This window comes from Rhamphochromis longiceps, linkage group LG6 (genome assembly GCF_057381845.1).
Source record: "Rhamphochromis longiceps isolate RC_006_pf linkage group LG6, R_longiceps_female_GT1.1, whole genome shotgun sequence".
In the NCBI taxonomy this organism is placed as follows: Eukaryota; Metazoa; Chordata; class Actinopteri; order Cichliformes; family Cichlidae; genus Rhamphochromis; species Rhamphochromis longiceps.
In genome coordinates, this window is record NC_140562.1 from 40,964,213 (window position 1) to 40,983,172 (window position 18,960).

At 39.0% G+C, this 18,960-nt stretch overlaps 1 protein-coding gene and 1 pseudogene across 1 annotated transcript; one reads left to right on the forward strand and one right to left on the reverse strand.

Moving 5' to 3' along the window:
- Positions 1-273: 273 nt before the first annotated feature.
- Positions 274-9,800, forward strand: cabp2a (calcium binding protein 2a). The gene is made up of 7 exons (XM_085408742.1): positions 274-321; positions 552-773; positions 4,226-4,256; positions 5,447-5,581; positions 6,615-6,724; positions 9,202-9,349; positions 9,545-9,800. The coding sequence occupies exons 1-7, from the start codon at positions 274-276 to the stop codon at positions 9,568-9,570; spliced, it is 720 nt and encodes a 239-aa protein (XP_085264868.1). The 3' UTR covers positions 9,571-9,800.
- Positions 9,801-10,487: 687 nt separating this feature from the next.
- LOC146668734 (up-regulator of cell proliferation-like) lies at positions 10,488-17,926 on the reverse strand (annotated as a pseudogene).
- Between the last annotated feature and the right edge of the window lie 1,034 nt (positions 17,927-18,960).

An 18,960-nucleotide genomic window follows, 5' to 3' on the forward strand; every position in this document is an offset into this window, starting at 1 on the left:
GACCAATAGGATCTGGGACCGAAGCACATGCACTGAGAGGAGTCGCTTTTTGTAGTAGAGGTGCAAGTGGAAACATTTGCCCTCCTCCTTCCTGGGCGATAAAAGGCGTTGCCACCTAGGATGCATTGGATCTAGTATGGATTTTGGAGTTTCATGTGACGTTTGAACAGAGAAGGGTGAGAAAGAGGAAAAGAGGAGGATAAACTTTGGAGAAGTGTGAGGACCAGCAAGGAGGGAAGGGAGGGGGGAAGACAGGGAGAAGAGGGCAGGGTGATGGGAAACACCAACCAGACTTCTAAAAAGAACAGTAAAAAGAAGAAGGTAAGGAAACATTTTGTTGTTCTTGGATAACTAAAACTAGGATTTCATAGCAATTTCCTATTTCATCTCTACTTGACACAAGAGACGTTTCAAATTTGCTTTTATTTGCAATATACAAAATAAATAAATCTATTGAAAATGTCTGTAACAGTACAAAAAATGGCAAATTTGCCAAAATTTAGGTAATAGCTTTATGTGTTTCATAATCCGATTGGTTCCTCTCCTCTAAGGTAATGTCACCCATAGAACAAAGTGGTACCCCATTGGCTGCTGCCATGCTGGGGGGACTGGGTGATGCAGGGGAGATGGACACAGAGGATGAGGAGGAAGGAGGGAATGAGCGTGAGTTTGATGAACCCCTGTGCGCTCTGGTTAAGAACTGCAACATGCTGCATAACATAGTGGGGCCTGCATGTATCTTCCTCAGACAGGGCTTCGCCCAAAGTCAGCTTGTATGTATTTACCCACACTACAAACACACACCACACAAACATACAGAACTGCCAGAATTGTCATTGCCAAAATCTCCCATAAATCCTTTCATCCATCCATTTCCAAAGTGCCATCCAAAGGAAGGTTAAGGTGAAGCTGAGGTCATCGTCACGGCTCCTCTGCCCTTCATCTCTACCAATCACGAAATCAATATTCATATCTATAGAAATGTTTTAAAATGTTCTGAGGGCCTCTTACTTACAAACTTATATGTATTCTACTATTTTGAGTAAAGTTATTGTACACTGAAATTACTTTTTACACAAATATCCAAAGTAAATTGAATAAAAACATGTGAGAAAGGACATGTTTTGGTCATTCTCATGTCAGTTGAGCTTAGTGAGATAGACATCTAAACATCAAAGGCTGTGACTACCTATGAAAAAAAACCACTTCATATTATAATTAAAAGATGATAATCACTAAGCCTCGAACTAAAACTAACAAAAAACAAAAAATTAGCAAATAATTAAAATGAAATAAGAAATAAAAACTGTTGAAACGGATAAAACTACGTTTTTTTCACAGCTATAAAAGAAGGATAATGATAACGAGACCTGATACGTGACACAAAAATTTGTCCAGATTCAGGTACCTTTATAGTCTTGGAGTCTTCTATGCGCACCTCTTATTACAAATTAATGTCATACATGGGGAAAGTGGAAATGACACAGACAAGGAACTAGTTTAAAAGCACTCCTAGAACAGTGGTGTATGATCCGAGGTGATACTGGATGCCATTTGAAGTGAAAATGGGCAAGAAGTGTAAAAGTATGAAAAAAGAGTATTCAGAATGTGGTTATGTAAATACTATTTTCTTTGCTGTATTGGTCGTAAGGTGAATGCGAGTTTCTGTGAGAATGCTAAAATCTGTCTCTCTGTGTTAGCCGTATAACAGACCGCGGTGTACCCCTCCTCTCACCCTAAAAAATCTTTTTGGGTGTGTGTTTTGAAATAGTCTATTGATATATTTAACTACAGCCTTGCAGAGTCACTGTCTCGTTTATCAACTGATTGACAACCGAAGTTTAAATTTGCAGTCTACATTAGCATGCCTTTCACAGCAAGCAGTATATGATAAAAATTGAACAAATGGCTATGTCTAATGTGAAAGTGGTCCCTTGCAGTTCCACACTCAGTCTCTGCAGTTCGCTTAAGATTTATAAGACGTTTTAGCTGATTGCTTTGCTTTTATGACACGCAAGTTGCACCAGCTGCAGTGGACAGCTGTTTCCAGAGGAAATACACTGATAAACCTTCTGTACACCACTTTCACAGCACCAACAAGGAAGTGCTTAATGAATATAGTGCGGCGTTTAGCAGCTAAAATGCTAGGTAATTTTCCTCAGGAGTTTGGACTATGTCTTGATCCAGCCTCACTCATTTCATATGCCACATTTTCAGCCACAGCAGGCAACCATCAAGTGCATGTAGTGGAGCATTCAGCAGACAAACAGCTTGATATTTCAGTCAGACACCAAAAAACAAACTAAAAGAAGAGTGAACATTAGTCTTTCAGAAACATTACTCCATACTATGTGATAAAAAAAAAAAAGTTTGTTAATACTGAAGTCCATTACAGTCACTGTGTTACACACTTGATCTCTGACCTCTTAAACGCTTTCTGTAGTTCATTTTCTCAATTGCACAGCTACAATTGCAACACAATGTTCATCTTATACATTTTAGTCCTAATTAAGGTATAATACACAAATAAGCAGGGTGTGTTTTAGGGCAGGCCTACCTTGGGGTTGACAAATCACTAACATAAGAGTGTTCAGTGTCTGTGTTTCCATAATCAGATCAACGTTGTTCATCATCTCTGGGTTCAAAAATCCAAAATGCAACTTCACAAAACATGACTTCATATTTTGTCTTCATTTTTATATACTTTTTTTTTTAGCAGTATTAGCAATGCTATCTGTAAGTTTAACTACCATCATAGTTATATTTCAAAGTGGCCAGGTCAATTCTCTTGCATATGAATGAATGAATGAATGAATGAATGAATAGATAAATAAATATGAAATCTCGTTATTAACTTTAGATGGGGACTGTTGACACTGATAAAACTGAGTTCTATAACATGTGCTTAATCTTGTAAACGGGTTTATTTCAACCCAAACCATAACTTGAACCCCAATCAAGTTTTTTTGTTTTTTGGGTTTTTTTTTTTTGGCTAAACCTAAGCAAACGAGGACTGAAAGCAAAACTTGTCTCACATAAGATTTAAACCTAAATCTCGTGGCATTTTCATCCTGTTGTGTCATGCTACATGCCTTCCTTCACAAACTTTTATTGTTGCTCAGTTTCTGCAGTCTTCTAAAGTCACGATTTAGCAGTAGTAACTGTTGTAGATTGGTAATGGACCACAAAAAAACATAGGTAGGAGAAAACCGTTGCCTTTGTCTGTGGATAAATCTTTCACAAATTTTAGCAAAAGGTACGACAAAAAAAAAAAAGTGGTACACGTTTTTCTGTTCAGCCTGTGCAGGTGTGTTAATGTTCGTTTAATCAAAAGCCAGCTGGACTGCAGATGCAGATAAGAAAAAAAAATTGCTGGCAGATAGAGAAATGAAAAACCGATAAGCCTTCATGATTTGTAATACAATTTACCGCTGTAATCTCCCTGCCACTGTTCGCTCTCCTGCATCCTCTAATCCAGGGCTGTATTATTCCTGCTGATGATGTCACAATCTCGAAGAACACATCACGTACAAATTTATCCTGGTGTCACCTTGCATTCCTTTAGCCAATTCAACAACAACTGTAAATGGTGTTTTATGTTGAATCAGAATCAGACTATTTTATTAATCACTAAAGAAATTATGCATGTGTTTGTTACTGCATTAATTTTTAGTTTAAGTCATAACTCACTCTTATTTCTATGATTTCATTTTCACTTTATTTTTTAAAGTGGCAATTCAATATTTCACCAGTTTACTCAGCATATGATGTAATTCGTTTTTCTTTCTTTCTTATAACTTTGTGACATGCTGCATGTTTGGAAGGTAGATCTTTTAGGTGGTATGTCATTATGAATCTGCTGTTAGTACATTGTATTTCAAAAGCTTGTTGTGGAGCATATGCACAGCAGACTTTCTCCAACAGAAGGGGCAGAATGAGACTGGACATGAATGCTGCTGGGTAGCAGCAGTTTTCAACTAAAAAGGCTATTAGGGTCAGTCAAATCAAAAACCCAATAATCCTCTAATAGAATCTCTGGCTGAGCAGATGAACATAGAACAAACAAAATGTTTCACAGGATTGAGAGGAGTGGAGGAGTAAAAGCACAAGAAGCAAAAATGTTTCCAGCATTTTGTGTGACTGAAATAGAACAGATTCAAAGTATAACTTGTCTGACTATTCATTTCTCTTTATGTATGCCCTTTCTTCTTCCACACCACCGCAGGACAGAGATCTACGACCAGAAGAGATGGAAGGTACAGATTCTTAATCCAGATTCTTAATCCTCACCTTGTCTCTCAGTCTATTCATTCCACTCTGTTCTTTTTCATCTACCTTCCTTTCAAACCTTCTGTTTAACTGTGAACATTTTTTTTTTTAATTTCCCTGTCTTGCATTGAAATGTGTAAGAACAAAGTGAAGGATTATCTTTCACAGGGAGGAATAATCCTTCACAATTTAACTTCCACTCATACATCGCTTCTATTCCTCAGTAGTGGCTCACAATTTAACAGCGTACATGCACATGAAAATGTCATTTCTATTTTAAATATAGATTCTATGACTGGTTTAGTGTAGTAGAAACTTGATATATTTCTTCTGCAATGATTTAATGGTGACAGGGGGATCTGTGTCACCATCTGTTCAGGTTCAGGTTAATTTTATTTGGACAAGTTTGGATATGGACTGCAATCATCCATGTCACACTATTCACAAACAACAGGCAGCAGAGTGCAAAGTACTCAGTGTTATAATGTTGTAAGAAGATTGAAGAAGAAAGAAAAAAGAAAGGCTCCATATAAATAATGAGATGAAAGTTTAAAAGCTCATTCAAAACATTAATGCCTCATAAGAAAGTGATGCAAAAATAAAAAGTTTGCAAATGAAATAGAAAGTCCCAGGAGCAATTTAAAAATATAATTTTTCACAATCCTTGCAGCTTCAGTTTCTGTTTTTACATTTTTATTGATATAATGATGAACGACCATAAGTATTTCATAAGTTTTAAAGAATTTTATTGGGGGCAAAAATATCATATTTATGCAAAAAAAAATATTGAATATTTACAGTGCACGGTGTTGCCAAAAAACTGTGATCATCTTCAAGCACTGATAAGACAGAAATCAGTTATTTGGTCCAAAGATTGTATCCAGCATGTCACAGAAAACAGAGAAGTCCGTGAAACATTATTGAAAAATTATTTTTTTACTATGTCATACTAACAACAAGTCAAAAATAGTTCAAATAAAACTAAAGCAATTTGGAAGTATTAAAAAAAGCACTCTCAGACAGATACCCCATCCCCATCTCAATGTACACTCACTGATCCAGGGCAGCTGAGACTGAAACTGTGTCTTGTTTTCTCAAGAAAGCAAATGTACTCTGTCATACTTTTGCCCAACGGCAAATATTTCGCATAATCTGTATTGATGTGTTCTACTTGCAGAGTTGCGTGAGGCCTTCAGAGAATTTGACAAAGATAAGGATGGCTTCATCAGCTGTAAGGACCTGGGCGAGTGCATGAGGACTATGGGATACATGCCAACAGAGATGGAACTTATCGAACTCAGCCAGCAAATCTGTGAGTCCTGAACACAGACAGATAATTCTGTAATTCCCTAAAATCTTTCACTCGGAAGACCAGTGAAGGAGCACCAGGATAAAGCAGAACTGCAAAGCAGTTGATGTCCAAAATGTCTGTTTATCCTTTCTTCACCTGTAAATCTGTTAAGTCTGATGAACTGCCAAAATTTTCTCCTTACATTAACTAGCAATGATTTAATTAATTTCTTTACAAATAACTTTTTAACTATTGGAGAAAAAAATATTCACTGGTACTGTCATTAAGTACAGCATCTCTGTTAAATGCTGATATGAGTAAACTTCATATCAGCAATGCGTCAATGTGTCTTCTAGACCCTACAAAACTGCTCAAAGACATTTTACCATGAATTAAAACATAAATCTTACATCATTTCACATTTATAACCTTATTTATTTCCAAAATTCCTGAAAGCTGTCAAGTAGTTAAATGAGCTTTTGAAAAGGTTTCTTTGAAGAGTTACAGTCAGGATTTAGAGTGCATCATAGCACAGAAATAGTGTAGTGAATTATATGAATGATGAATCATCTTCTTAAGAACTGTCCTGCAGTGGTTTGAATCACTGCAGTATAGTTTGTGCATGTAAATGGCGAGTCTTCCTCACATGCAAATGTTAATCACAGTTCCACAGGGTTCTGTGCTAGGACCATAACTTTTTACATTATAGATGCTTCCCTTACAGTATTATTATAAAACACTCTATTTTCATTCCTATGCAGATGACACGCAGTTTTAATTAACCATAAAGCCAGATGATACAAATAAACTAGTTAAATTATAGACATGTCTTAAACACAGCTAATGGCTGCAGTGGACAGTTTTCATTGGATATTTTCAAATCACTACAAATATGCTCTTATTATGACTTCTGTTTATAACATATTGACGTGGGTCTGCTAAGCTCTGTCTTATATGTATGCACAATTAACTCCGTACCACTGGATCTTCAGTAAATAATCCAATTTGTTATTTACTTGTATATACTATGCATGCATATTTATCTTTCTTCTAGGTGGTGGCAGAGTGGATTTTGAGGATTTTGTGGAACTGATGGGCCCCAAAATGCTTGCAGAGACTGCAGACATGATTGGGGTTAAAGAGTTACGGGACGCCTTCAAAGAGGTCTGCAATTTTATTTTAGCAAAATAGAAAACCATATCCAGGCTTAAACTAGGGTTTAGAAATGAATGCGGTCCAGAGTTTTTTCTCCTAATGTATGCTATTTAAGGTGCAACAAATGACTGAGGTCCATACCTCAGTCATGCTAAAGTTGGGCATACACTGTGCGATTGTTTCAGTTCCGTTATTCAGCTCCTGCTCAAACTGTACGATTGAATCGCAGGGGTGAGAAGTTTGTAGGTGACGATGCACACTGTGCGTCCATAACAGCTTATAACACAAAATCTGTCTCTCGCTCTCCCTCTCTCTCCCTCTCTTTCTTTAACTGACACAAACACACACACCACCACCACCATCAACTTTGTTAAATTGCTAATGAAAAACATTGACTAGCAATGAGCAGAAATGTCCATCCAACTCTTTTCACGGTTGGTCCGGTCATGATAATTTTGTGAGGCTGCCACATCGAAAAGGCTCAGATGAGCTTGCCATGAGCTGCACTGCCATGCTACTCCGTTTCTGTTTGCGCATGCACAGTGTGAGAGGCTGCGTTGACACCCTCATGAGGGCCGACAGGATTTCAAACAGGTTTGATTTTCTTGCGACTACAGTGGGGCAAAAACAGTATTTAGTCAGCCACCGATTGTGCAAGTTCCCCCACTTAAAATGATGACAGAGGTCAGTAATTTGCACCAGAGGTACACTTCAACTGTGAGAGACAGAATGTGAAAAAAAAATCCATGAATTCACATGGTAGGATTTGTAAAGAATTTATTCGTAAATTAGGGTGGAAAATAAGTATTTGGTCACCTCAAACAAGGAAAATCTCTGGCTCTCACAGACCTGTAACGTCTTCTGTAAGACGCTTTTCTGTCCCCCACTCGTTACCTGTATGAATGGCACCTGTTTGAACTCATCATCTGTATAAAAGACACCTGTCCACAGCCTCAAACAGTCAGACTCCAAACTCCGCCATGGCCAAGACCAAAGAGCTTTCGAAGGACACCAGGAAAAGTATTGTAGACCTGCACCAGACTGGGAAGACTGAATCTAGAACAGGCAAGCAGCTTGGTGTGAAAAAATCAACTTCGGGAGCAATCATCAGAAAATGGAAGACATACAAGACCACTGATAATCTCCCACGATCTGGGGCTCCACGCAAGATCTCATCCCGTGGGGTCAAAATGATCATGAGAACGGTGAGCAAAGATCCCAGAACCACACGGGGGGACCTGGTGAATGACCTGCAGAGAGCTGGGACCAAAGTAACAAAGGTCACCATCAGTAACACACTACAACGGCAGGGAATCAAATCCCGCAGTGCCAGACGTGTTCCGCTGCTGAAGCCAGTGCATGTCCAGGCCCGTCTGAAGTTTGCCAGAGAGCACATGGATGATACAGCAGAGGATTGGGAGAATGTCATGTGGTCAGATGAAACCAAAGTAGAACTTTTTGGTATAAACTCAACTCGTCGTGTTTGGAGGAAGAAGAATACTGAGTTGCATCCCAAGAACACCATACCTACTGTGAAGCATGGGGGGTGGAAACATCATGCTATGGGGCTGTTTTTCTGCCAAGGGGACAGGACGACTGATCCGTGTTAAGGACAGAATGAATGGGGCCATGTATCGTGAGATTTTGAGCCAAAACCTCCTTCCATCAGTGAGAACTTTGAAGATGAAACGAGGCTGGGTCTTCCAACATGACAATGATCCAAAACACACCGCCCGGGCAACAAAGGAGTGGCTCCGTAAGAAGCATTTGAAAGTCCTGGAGTGGCCTAGCCAGTCTCCAGACCTCAACCCCATAGAAAATCTGTGGCGGGAGTTGAAAGTCCGTGTTGCTCGGCGACAGCCCCAAAACATCACTGCTCTCGAGAAGATCTGCATGGAGGAATGGGCCAAAATACCAGCTACTGTGTGTGCAAACCTGGTAAAGACCTATAGTAAACGTTTGACCTCTGTTATTGCCAACAAAGGTTATGTTACAAAGTATTGAGTTGTATTTTTGTTATTGACCAAATACTTATTTTCCACCCTGATTTACGAATAAATTCTTTACAAATCCTACCATGTGAATTCATGGATTTTTTTTTCACATTCTGTCTCTCACAGTTGAAGTGTACCTCTGGTGCAAATTACTGACCTCTGTCATCATTTTAAGTGGGGGAACTTGCACAATCGGTGGCTGACTAAATACTTTTTTGCCCCACTGTATACGATTGATGATTGGGAGCTGGTCGTGAGGTGTTAATCGCTTCTCGTTACCCCATGTATACTACACGATGCACGACACAGGAGAAACTCGGGCCGATCCCCAAAACGACTGAAAAATCTGCTCAAAATGGGCCAAAAATCACACAGTGTATGCCCAGCTTAACCTGAGTAGGCCTTTTCTCAAACTGACACTCCAAAATGTTTTTGTTTTGCTTTTTGTAAATGCTTATTTTCCTTTTAAAGTCCTTCCATTCTGCTGTCTAGTTTGACTCTGATGGCGATGGTCAGATCAGCCTTGGAGAGCTGAGGGAAGCCATGAAGAAGCTAATGGGTGAGCAGCTCAACCACCGCGAGATTGATGAGATCCTGCGAGATGTTGACCTCAACGGGGATGGACAGGTGGACTTTGAAGGTGATACAATTTATCTCTTACTTAAGATCGGTTGTGGTGATGTGTTTGTGTGTGTGTGTGTGTGTGGTGTGGGGGGGGGGGGTAATACAATTGGGGATGATATAATCTTTTTAAAGATTTTTAAGATGACTGTGGATGACTGTGGGAGTGCCCTTTTCCCAACAAACAATGCAAATATATTCTCTCTTTCCACAGAGTTTGTGAGAATGATGTCTCGTTGATTCTTCAGTAAACCTCACACTACTGCACTAAACACAATACTGGCCAGACTACAGACTGTTAATGTTTTTCTCACATGTACAAAGACATCTTGGTGTTTTTTCAGTTACGTGCAAAACCTCTTATAAAAATCCCTTAAATGTGTTACTGTTGTATAAATCTAATATGTATCATGTGTGTAACAAGAGATGAGAGTGATATTTTCAGCGGGAATAGACCAAACCTATGGTGTCTTTAAAAGTTTATATTCATATGAATTTGCAGAAGAATTGCATTTAAAAGCCTGAAAAAATAAGATCCTGTTTGCACTGACTAGATACTGTGAAACTTCAATTATAAGATGTATTTTCTGTTTCTTTATTGTATTTTTAATTTGGGTGAATTGGTCACTAACTATGCAGTTTAGTATCTACAAGTTTGTTGAAACATTAATATGAATGTAAAAATGTATTTTCTGAATTTCAATATTTTAATGCCACTTCATCTTAAACTTGAATGTGTCAACTGTGAAATATCTAATACACATAGAAAACATGAATGCTTTGTTATGAGTTACAATATTTATTATACAGAGTAGCATCTGAAACAATATTTTTAATATCTTTTTGATACCTGTTTCAGAACAATTACTAGTGATTTGTGTCTAACACACAGTGAATATCAGTTTCATATCCTTGCACCATTTTTCCTCTTGGTGAAATTTAACTGACAACCTGCCTCATAGTACATGGTTATTTTATGTAAGCATACACAGTATGCATATATACCTCTTTGATGTTTCATTTGTACAGCGTTTAATGACTCAGAAAACACATTGTAAATAACAAAAATGAGTGAACAATATTGAAAATAAATACTTTTTTGTGGTCAGATAGCTTATGGCCATATACTAAGTCCATATCAGTTTCATGTATTTTCTTTACACAGTCTTCCAGAATTGCTCTACCTTCCCGATGAATTGAATTAGATCCCCTCGTTCCGGGCACTTTTGGAGGTCATTTATTAGAACCTTTTTCAAAGTATAGACAGTTGCACTGAAGCCAACATTGACAGGAGCCATTGGTGGAGTCCCATCCCACACTGGAGGAATGTACCAGCTCCAATTGTTTAGATCAAACTTGATCACATCTGAGAGCTTATTGATGTTGGCCTTCTTCATTTTAACATCTTTTCCGATCATTTCATTGAGCTGTTCCATCAGCTCTTTACTTCTCTTCAGCTGCTCCAAAGCAGGCATGTCATACATGTTTGTATGTACAAAATGACAAACTGGCTTCTTCTTGCTAACACCCTTCAGCCTTGCAAAAGCATGACACACCATTTCCCAGAGGTCTTTCTCTCTGGAGCTGTCGTTGGAAATACTGACAACCAGAGGTGGGACCAAGTCATTGTTTTGCAAGTCTCAAGTAAGTCTCAAGTCTTTATCCTCAAGTCTCAAGTCAAGTCTCAAGTAATGTCAGGCAAGTCAGAGTCGAGTCTCAAGTCACTGGTGTAAAAGTCCGAGTCAAGTCACAAGTCTGAAACTTTGAATTTCAAGTCCTTTCGAGTCTTTAAAAAAAAAAAACAACGAAAAAATAATGTTGCAGTTATATGCTAAATGTAAATGTTAGACCATGTAATTTTAAAATCTGTGTTTTTCTCAACACATGACAAAATAGTGAACTTAGAAAATATACACAAATTGTGAAATTGCACCTCTTTAAAATGCAGCTCAATTAAACTTAGCTCCAAGAATAGTTTTCACCGACAGTTCTGAGATAAGCTGCATGTCATTCTTGGATGCGGTTGTAGGACCGGCTTTAAAATCGCATGACAAAAATATCATACACATTAAAAAAACTGTATCACCAACGTAGCCTGGACAACATTTGCTAGTTAGATGAAGTCAGCTATCTCATCGTAGCATATTTATATGCATATTTATAATCATACGGTTCTTGGAGTGAGTGCATACACTCATGAAGTTTAGTAACTTCCGGTCACTGCAACAAGCCCAGGTACAGTTTACCGCCGGATGGGTGCAGGACCTTGAAATGCACCGTGTAGAACGAAAGACCATCGTACGTATCATAAGTTTACCAGTCTCACAAATCGTCGTCATAAATACACATTCGTTAACCGTTTATTAATAGGACCTTTGAGCTCAACGGTAATTAATTAGTAGTGGAAATAATTTCTGGTAGCATCACAGAAATGTAGCAGTGACAATAATACTGTATGCTGTAATCGTACTGGGCAATTAGTGATACAAAAAACCTGTTTTATCCTGTGAATAAAAGTATATGTTTTTGTCAATGTACCATAATAACAGAGGCGAAACGCAATATTGTGTCAGGACAATTCACTATTTATGCACAATAAATAAAGGAGCATAGCGTGACAATTTCTGTTCAGCGCCAGACTTGCTTGTAACCTATATCACCAGTTATGTTATGAAAGTGACGTATTAACTACTAAAAAACACTGACCTTTGTGTAAATGCTTGGAGCAGACTAACCTGTGAGCTGGAGGGTTCTGGGACGTTATATTTGATCTTTGAATGGCTGCAATCCAGGCCACCCGTCGCCTCTTTGTTACTTCGGAAACATGGCTCGAACAATTTCTCTTCAACGAGGTAATCCGATAACAACCGATCTCTTTACCCGTCGGCTTCCCGTGGCTGTCATGCGACCGGCTATTGCAGTTAATAATACAACGGCTTCTTGTGTTTCTTTTTATCGCTGTATAACTGATTTTAATTGAAAGCCTGCGTGCGCTAGTACCGCTTGCCACGAGTTCCCAGAATCCTTTGCGGTTCTACCCGTGAATGACGTCACATTTTCAATCTCTATATAATATGCATGTTAAATTTTGTATTTGGGGTAAAATATCAAGTCTTTTCAAGTAAACCGGTTCAAGTCCAAGTCAAGTCACAAGTCTTAGAACATTTTTTCAAGTCAAGTCTAAAGTCATAAAATTAATGACTCGAGTCTGACTCGAGTCCAAGTCATGTGACTCGAGTCCACACCTCTGCTGACAACTACAACATCACTGAGTGCCACTGCAAGGCTCGCAACTTCTTTGTCACGTTCATGGCTGTGATCATCACGAACCATCCGATGTGGCTTCAGGCCCTCTGTATCAATGAGCATGATGCAGTCACAGCCCAGCTCTTTCCTTATGTCTTTACTGACACTGATCAGCTGTATGAATGCCCCTCTGGTGCATGTACCCACGTTGACGGCAAACCTGACCCCAAACATGGTGTTGAGCAAAGTTGATTTACCTGAATTTTCAGCTCCAATGACTGTGATGACCTTAAGCTTGCTACTGGAATTCATGATGTTATGCAATTCAGTAAGTACCTGGCTGATCCATTTTATTGGGATGTTTGCTGCATCTCCATCAACAAGCTCAAGAGGGAAACCATCAAGCATCATCTGAGCACACTGTCCAGGAAGTTGTTCGATGTTTTTTCTCTGACGACTGTATTCTGGCAGGCAACTCACATTATTATACAGCTGCCCACACTCTCTGACAAAGTGGACTACTCTTAAAGAGCAAGCTGAAATTTGGTTGTCAGTTTCCACAATTTCTTTTGTTTCCTCGAGAGATTTCTGCCTAAGCTCTTTGTATCGATCCTGGAGAGCTGACAGTTGATGCCTGGACAGGTTATCCAGTTCCATTTCCAGCCATTTGAGAAAATGGTAGCGTTGAACCTCTGAGGTTGTCATCCCATGGTGGAAGCATTCCACTGCAGTTGTCATCTCAAAACTTTGCTGCTTGTTCCTCAGCTCTTTCTCTTTTTCTTTTATGGACTCGCAGTAATTGCCAGGGTTATTGTTTCCAACTTTACGTAGCCTCCAGCACTCAGTTTCCACCCATGAAATTGCTTTCCAGATGTTTCCCTGATAAGGCAGTTGCTTGTCTTTGAATTCAGAGATGTTAGTTACCTTTGCAGTGATTTTACTCGCATTCTCCCAAGCAGTCTGGCATTCATCCCTATCCTCATCAACGAGAATCTGACAACAGTGAGCTGTGTAAGCCAAATCTGCCAATGACACTTTTTTGGTTTGGGGGCTTACTAGCATTTTAGAGACTGATTCCTGGAGTGCCTTTAGTAGTTCTGTATCAGTCTTTTTAATCTGACTAATATCAGTCATCTTTAATCTTGGGTTCACAGTCAGTTGTTTGAGTCTATAGCTTTTTCCCTGTGTGCTGCTTATCAAAAAGATATTTGCTTCCACATGTTTTCCTTCCAGATGCTTGAAGTAATTCGTTTCTGATTCATCACAGTAGATGTAAACAGCTGCAGATGCCTGACAGAGGAATGCAAATTGTCTTTCAGAAGTCTTGATATCTCCTCTCATATTGGTAAAAGCCAATGGTTCTGTGAATTTATCTATCTTCCTGTTCCCACACGGGAGGTACCAGCTGATTTCCACCAGTCCATCTGAAATTCTTCTGGGATCACAACATGCCATGATACGGTGACAAAATGTGTGATGAATCTGCTGATTGTTGCACAGCAACTTGTTCAACATCTGAGATTTGGACAAAGATGTTTTTCCCAGCCTGACAAACGATACCAAAGGAATATCAGACAGCACAAGTCTTTCATCAAAGTATGACTTTAGGAACGCCTGCTGAGAGGGTCTGAAAGTTCGGACAATGTCGCGCATAGACCACAGCATCATTGTGATTTCTCTTGTTTCAGAGTTTGGAAGCAAGAGCGGGACAGCAAACTGACAGAGTGACATTTTCAGGACCAAGTCTTGCTGAAGAGCACTGTCTGAACAAAGGAACAGTGCAGTTACCAAGTCCAAAAGATTGATAGCATTGCACTTGTCCCCATCTTGAGACACACATGTGGCACTTCTAGCATTTGTATTCAGCAACATGAGTTGCTTTAAAAAGGCCTCAGGAACTGCCCTTGCAGATTTTGGTTTCCTCTGTGATCAATCATACTGATTAATCTCCAGGACAGTGCTAAGTGTGAGCTTGGTGTCATACTGGTCTTCCAGTCCAATCTTTGACAACACCTGCCTTAGACTTGGCTCTGTGAATTAACAAAAGAAACCAGTAAGCGTACTAGGTCATTTTTACTGATTATGATGCATTTATTCTAGTGCTGTCAGCGTTAATCTTGTCAAAACGACGTTAACGCCATAACCGCATTAACACGGCAAATCTCAGTTAGCGAGTTATTGCGGATCACTCCATGCGTGGGGCTTCACGGCATAAATGTGTTAGCACAGTTAGCTTATTAACACAGCGTTAATGTGGTTATGGCATTTACGCCATTTTAACGAGATTAACGCTGACAGCACTAATTTATTTTTCACAACTGAGCATCAAGATACCCACAGAGGACGCATGATAACATACTAAGATAGTGAGTGGATCATGGTAAAGCTTTAGTGTGAAGGGCTGGTAACCAACACAAAACATATATAATTCACAACTGCCTTACATCAACCTCAAGTCAAGCTAAAACCTGGCAATTTAATGGCATTTATTTTAAATTTAAAACAAGTGAAGCAGAATGCCTTAATAACAAAACATGACAGTCTAAGGCCATCTGCCTCCTCACATATTCTTTCTTCCTTCTGCTAACGTTAATTTTCCTTTCTGAAGTGCATACCTTCACCTCTCCAGGTTCTCTTCACCTGCTCCCTTGTCTCACTACAGACCACACTGTTGTCTGCAAACATCGTAGTCCACAGAGACCCCTGCCTGACCTCATCTGTCAGTCTGTCCATCACCACTGAAAACCCCAATCGCAGCACCACTTTTAACCAATGTTGGGGAGTAATGGAATACATGTACCGGCGTTACGTATTTAAAATACAAAATATGAGTAACTGTATTCCGTTACAGTTACCGTTTAAAGAGGTGGTATTCAGAATACAGTTACTTTGCTGAAATAAAGGGATTACATGATGGTCTTTTCCTGTTTCATATGTTACGCGGTCCCCTCTCTGTTTCTGGGGGAAACCCAAACAAAACACGCATTAAGAGGCTCTAATGCCTGTGTCTCAATCTCGCGGCCCATGTCGCCTCTACTTGCGGCCCGCATAATGACGTTAAGATTTTTTTTCCTTTTAATTATTCTTCAAAAAATTATTTAATATGAAGGCAACAAGCAAAGTGTTACAGGCATAGCCCTAAAGAATGTAGCCTTATGGGCAGTGTAGCCCAGTTGTAAGTAAGCTATTAAGACTCAACTGTACACTAGGGCTGAACGATTATGGAAAATAATCTAATTGCGATTTTTTGCCCCAATATTGCGATTGCGATGCGATATGCGATTATTTTTTAAGGTCTTTGTCTTCTGTATTATTAAACAAAGACAAGCAATACATCATATAGTATGGCCAATACTATATTACATTAATTTTAAACTGTTCTTTCCTGGAAGACAGACCTCTGTTATGATGACATGAGGTGATGCATGAATTGATGACTGACATTTTTATTTAACTTCTTCAATCACAACAGTATATTTGAACATACACAATAGTTTATTTTTAGCTTACAAACATCTGAGCATAAAGTGCTGACAAGGAACCCTGGTGTAAACATTAAAATGAAAGTCAGTACAATGTGCAGATTGCAGAAATATACATAAAAAAAATCAGTGGCTTTACCACACTCAGTTTTTCGACATCTGTGAACTACTAGACAGTCATTCAATTAAAAAATAATATTAAATAAATAAAACTAATAAATAAAAAATACACACATCTTACTGATCTCTGCAGTCAGTAACATTACACATAAAGTGCAAACATAATAGCAATTGTATAAACACACACACAAACACGCCTTTAAAGTTTAAAGGCGTGAAATTGGACGGTCTAGTTCTGATTAGCGTCACCGCTGTCTCGGTGGAGTTTAATAAACTCGGCCGTCTGCTTCTTGCTATCTAAAATATAACCAGACACTGGTGTAAATTCTCGACTGTCTCATACTTCTGTTTAATAAGTTTTCTGTTTGACGTTTAGTCAGCTGTGTGAAAACCAAGGAGGAACCCACCCGGGGGATTAATAAAGTTTTATTTTATCTAATCTAATAACTTTAATCTCAGCCAAACCGATTTACTCACGAACAAACAAAACACTGAAAAAAGCCCAACAATAACATTTTTAGGTTGTCTAAGTGACTTATATATTACGTTTAACCCGAGCAGCGAAACTCCGCGGTGATCTGAAAATGATGTGCCGGGAGTTGTGCCGTTCTCGGCCGCATCAGTAACCCTCGAGCTCCCGGCTAGCTGTCGAGCTGGTGGGTAGCAGACGCCTCTGAAAACGTCGAAGCACTTTTGCAAATATGGGATATCTTGATAAACCGAGCAGATATTTGATGTTTACACAACTACTTTCTCGCCTGAAAATATGTTAAAAGTTTATTTTGTGACCCAGAAAGATTAGTATGAGTAATTTTAAAACTTAGTAGCGGCCGCCATTGCTGGAAACTGGAGTTTGGCCGGGCCGCGCTATGAATTCTGGGATATGGTAGTAATTTGGACAGCCTTATAATCGCAGTATAATCGCAGCCTTTGCGGTTAGAAAATTGCACTTGATCATGTCGCGATATTATCGCAAATGCGATATATCGTTCAGCCCTACTGTACACTGTGTTCATGTTTTCCTCCGAACCAATAAGTTCCATTGAAGCAGCCTTTCAACACCTCTCTCTGTCTCTCGCTAGCAAAGTTGACCCAAACAACAAAGTAAAGCTAGTTTTCGGCTACGAGTCTGACACAGAACCCAACGTATTAGCCAGAAGTCCCTTTACTGCGGTCTGGAGCCGCGAACCTGTTTTGTATACGTGCGGAAAAGTTTTCTATACGAGATTGCTGCAAAAAGTGCAGCCTTACCTAATGTCCACCCTACTGTTACTCATTTTATATTAAGATTTAAAAATCTAGTTGATATTGGTATGACGAGTAACCTGCAGTAATAGTGACAAATCACACAGCAATAGTACATTCATGTAGTTGTAAAAAGCTTGTTACAAAATATATTTGGGGGCATGTATTCTGTAATCTGTAGTGGAATAGATTTTAAAAGTAACCTTCCCAACACTGCTTTTAACTCATCTCTCACTCTTACCGCACACCTCACCACTGTCTCTGCTGTCCTCATCTCCTGCACCACCCTCACATACACATAGTTCCTCTCTTGACACCCTGTCATATACTTTCTCTAGATCCACAAAGACACAGTGAAGCTCCTTCCAGCCTTCTCTATACTTCTCCATCAACACAAACATAGCATCTGTAGTGCTCCTTCTCCGCATGAAGCCACACTGCCGCTCGCTGATCGTCACCTCTCTTCTTAATCTAGCTTTAGCATTTCTTTCCCATAGATTCATGGTATCATTCATCACCTTTATTCTTCTGTAGTAAAATTGTTCTTGAAAATTGGTACCAGTAAAGTATATCTGTACATGTAATGTGAGAAAATAAATGCTAGCAGTTGTAATTCTTCAAATATGTCTATATAGTTGACATTTAAAAAAATAATAATTAAAAAGCAAGTGCTTTAACATCATCTCACCTGTGCATGTGCAGATAGAAATTGGCTCGCTGCACCTATCATTCACCACTGTTGAGACAGAGATGGTGTACTTTGTGTCTGGTTCTAAATCAGAGACTTTTTTGCAGTAATCATGGGTGTGTATCACCAGAGGCTCTTTTCCTGGACTTTCAACAGCTATGAGAAATTGTTGAGGAATTCCCTCCATTTTTTCTCCATCCATCCATTTCAAGGTCAGAGATGTAGCATCGGAGTGCTCTTTTGTTAAATGTCGAGGGGGTGGCACAACTGCAAGAGAGCAGTGATTTTGTTTAATCCAATTAAAATATGAACAGTGAAGCAAATCTAAAAATGATGTGGATTTTCAGATTTTACCTGTGAAAACAGTTGCAGTGACCCATTCTCTTAAATTGCCATCTTCATCTTCTGTGGCCACGCTGAAGAAATACTGTTGTCCAAGTTCAAGGTTGCTTATTTCTATTTTATGAAAATTTTTGATGACTAAGCGACCTTCCACCTTCTGCGAAGAGATCCACATGACCGTGAAGCTTTTGGGTCCTTCTAATCCCTTTGGGTTTCCCCAGCTGAGGACCACCGAGTTTGGCTTCACTGACGGGAACTGAATCCTACCAGGAGGGGGCACCACTGGAAAATGTAATGTAAAATAAGAAAACATTTTCTTTCCGCTGTACTCATTTACCTAACGATAAAAAAATATAAATATTTGAATTCATTTGATTCCAACATTATCATGACTTTTAAAATTCAACTGATGTAGCAAAACACAATTTTTAAATATGGTTAAAAAAATAATTTCTTGTCTTAAAACCACAGAATGACTCAACAATTTAGTCATTATAAGTTATATTT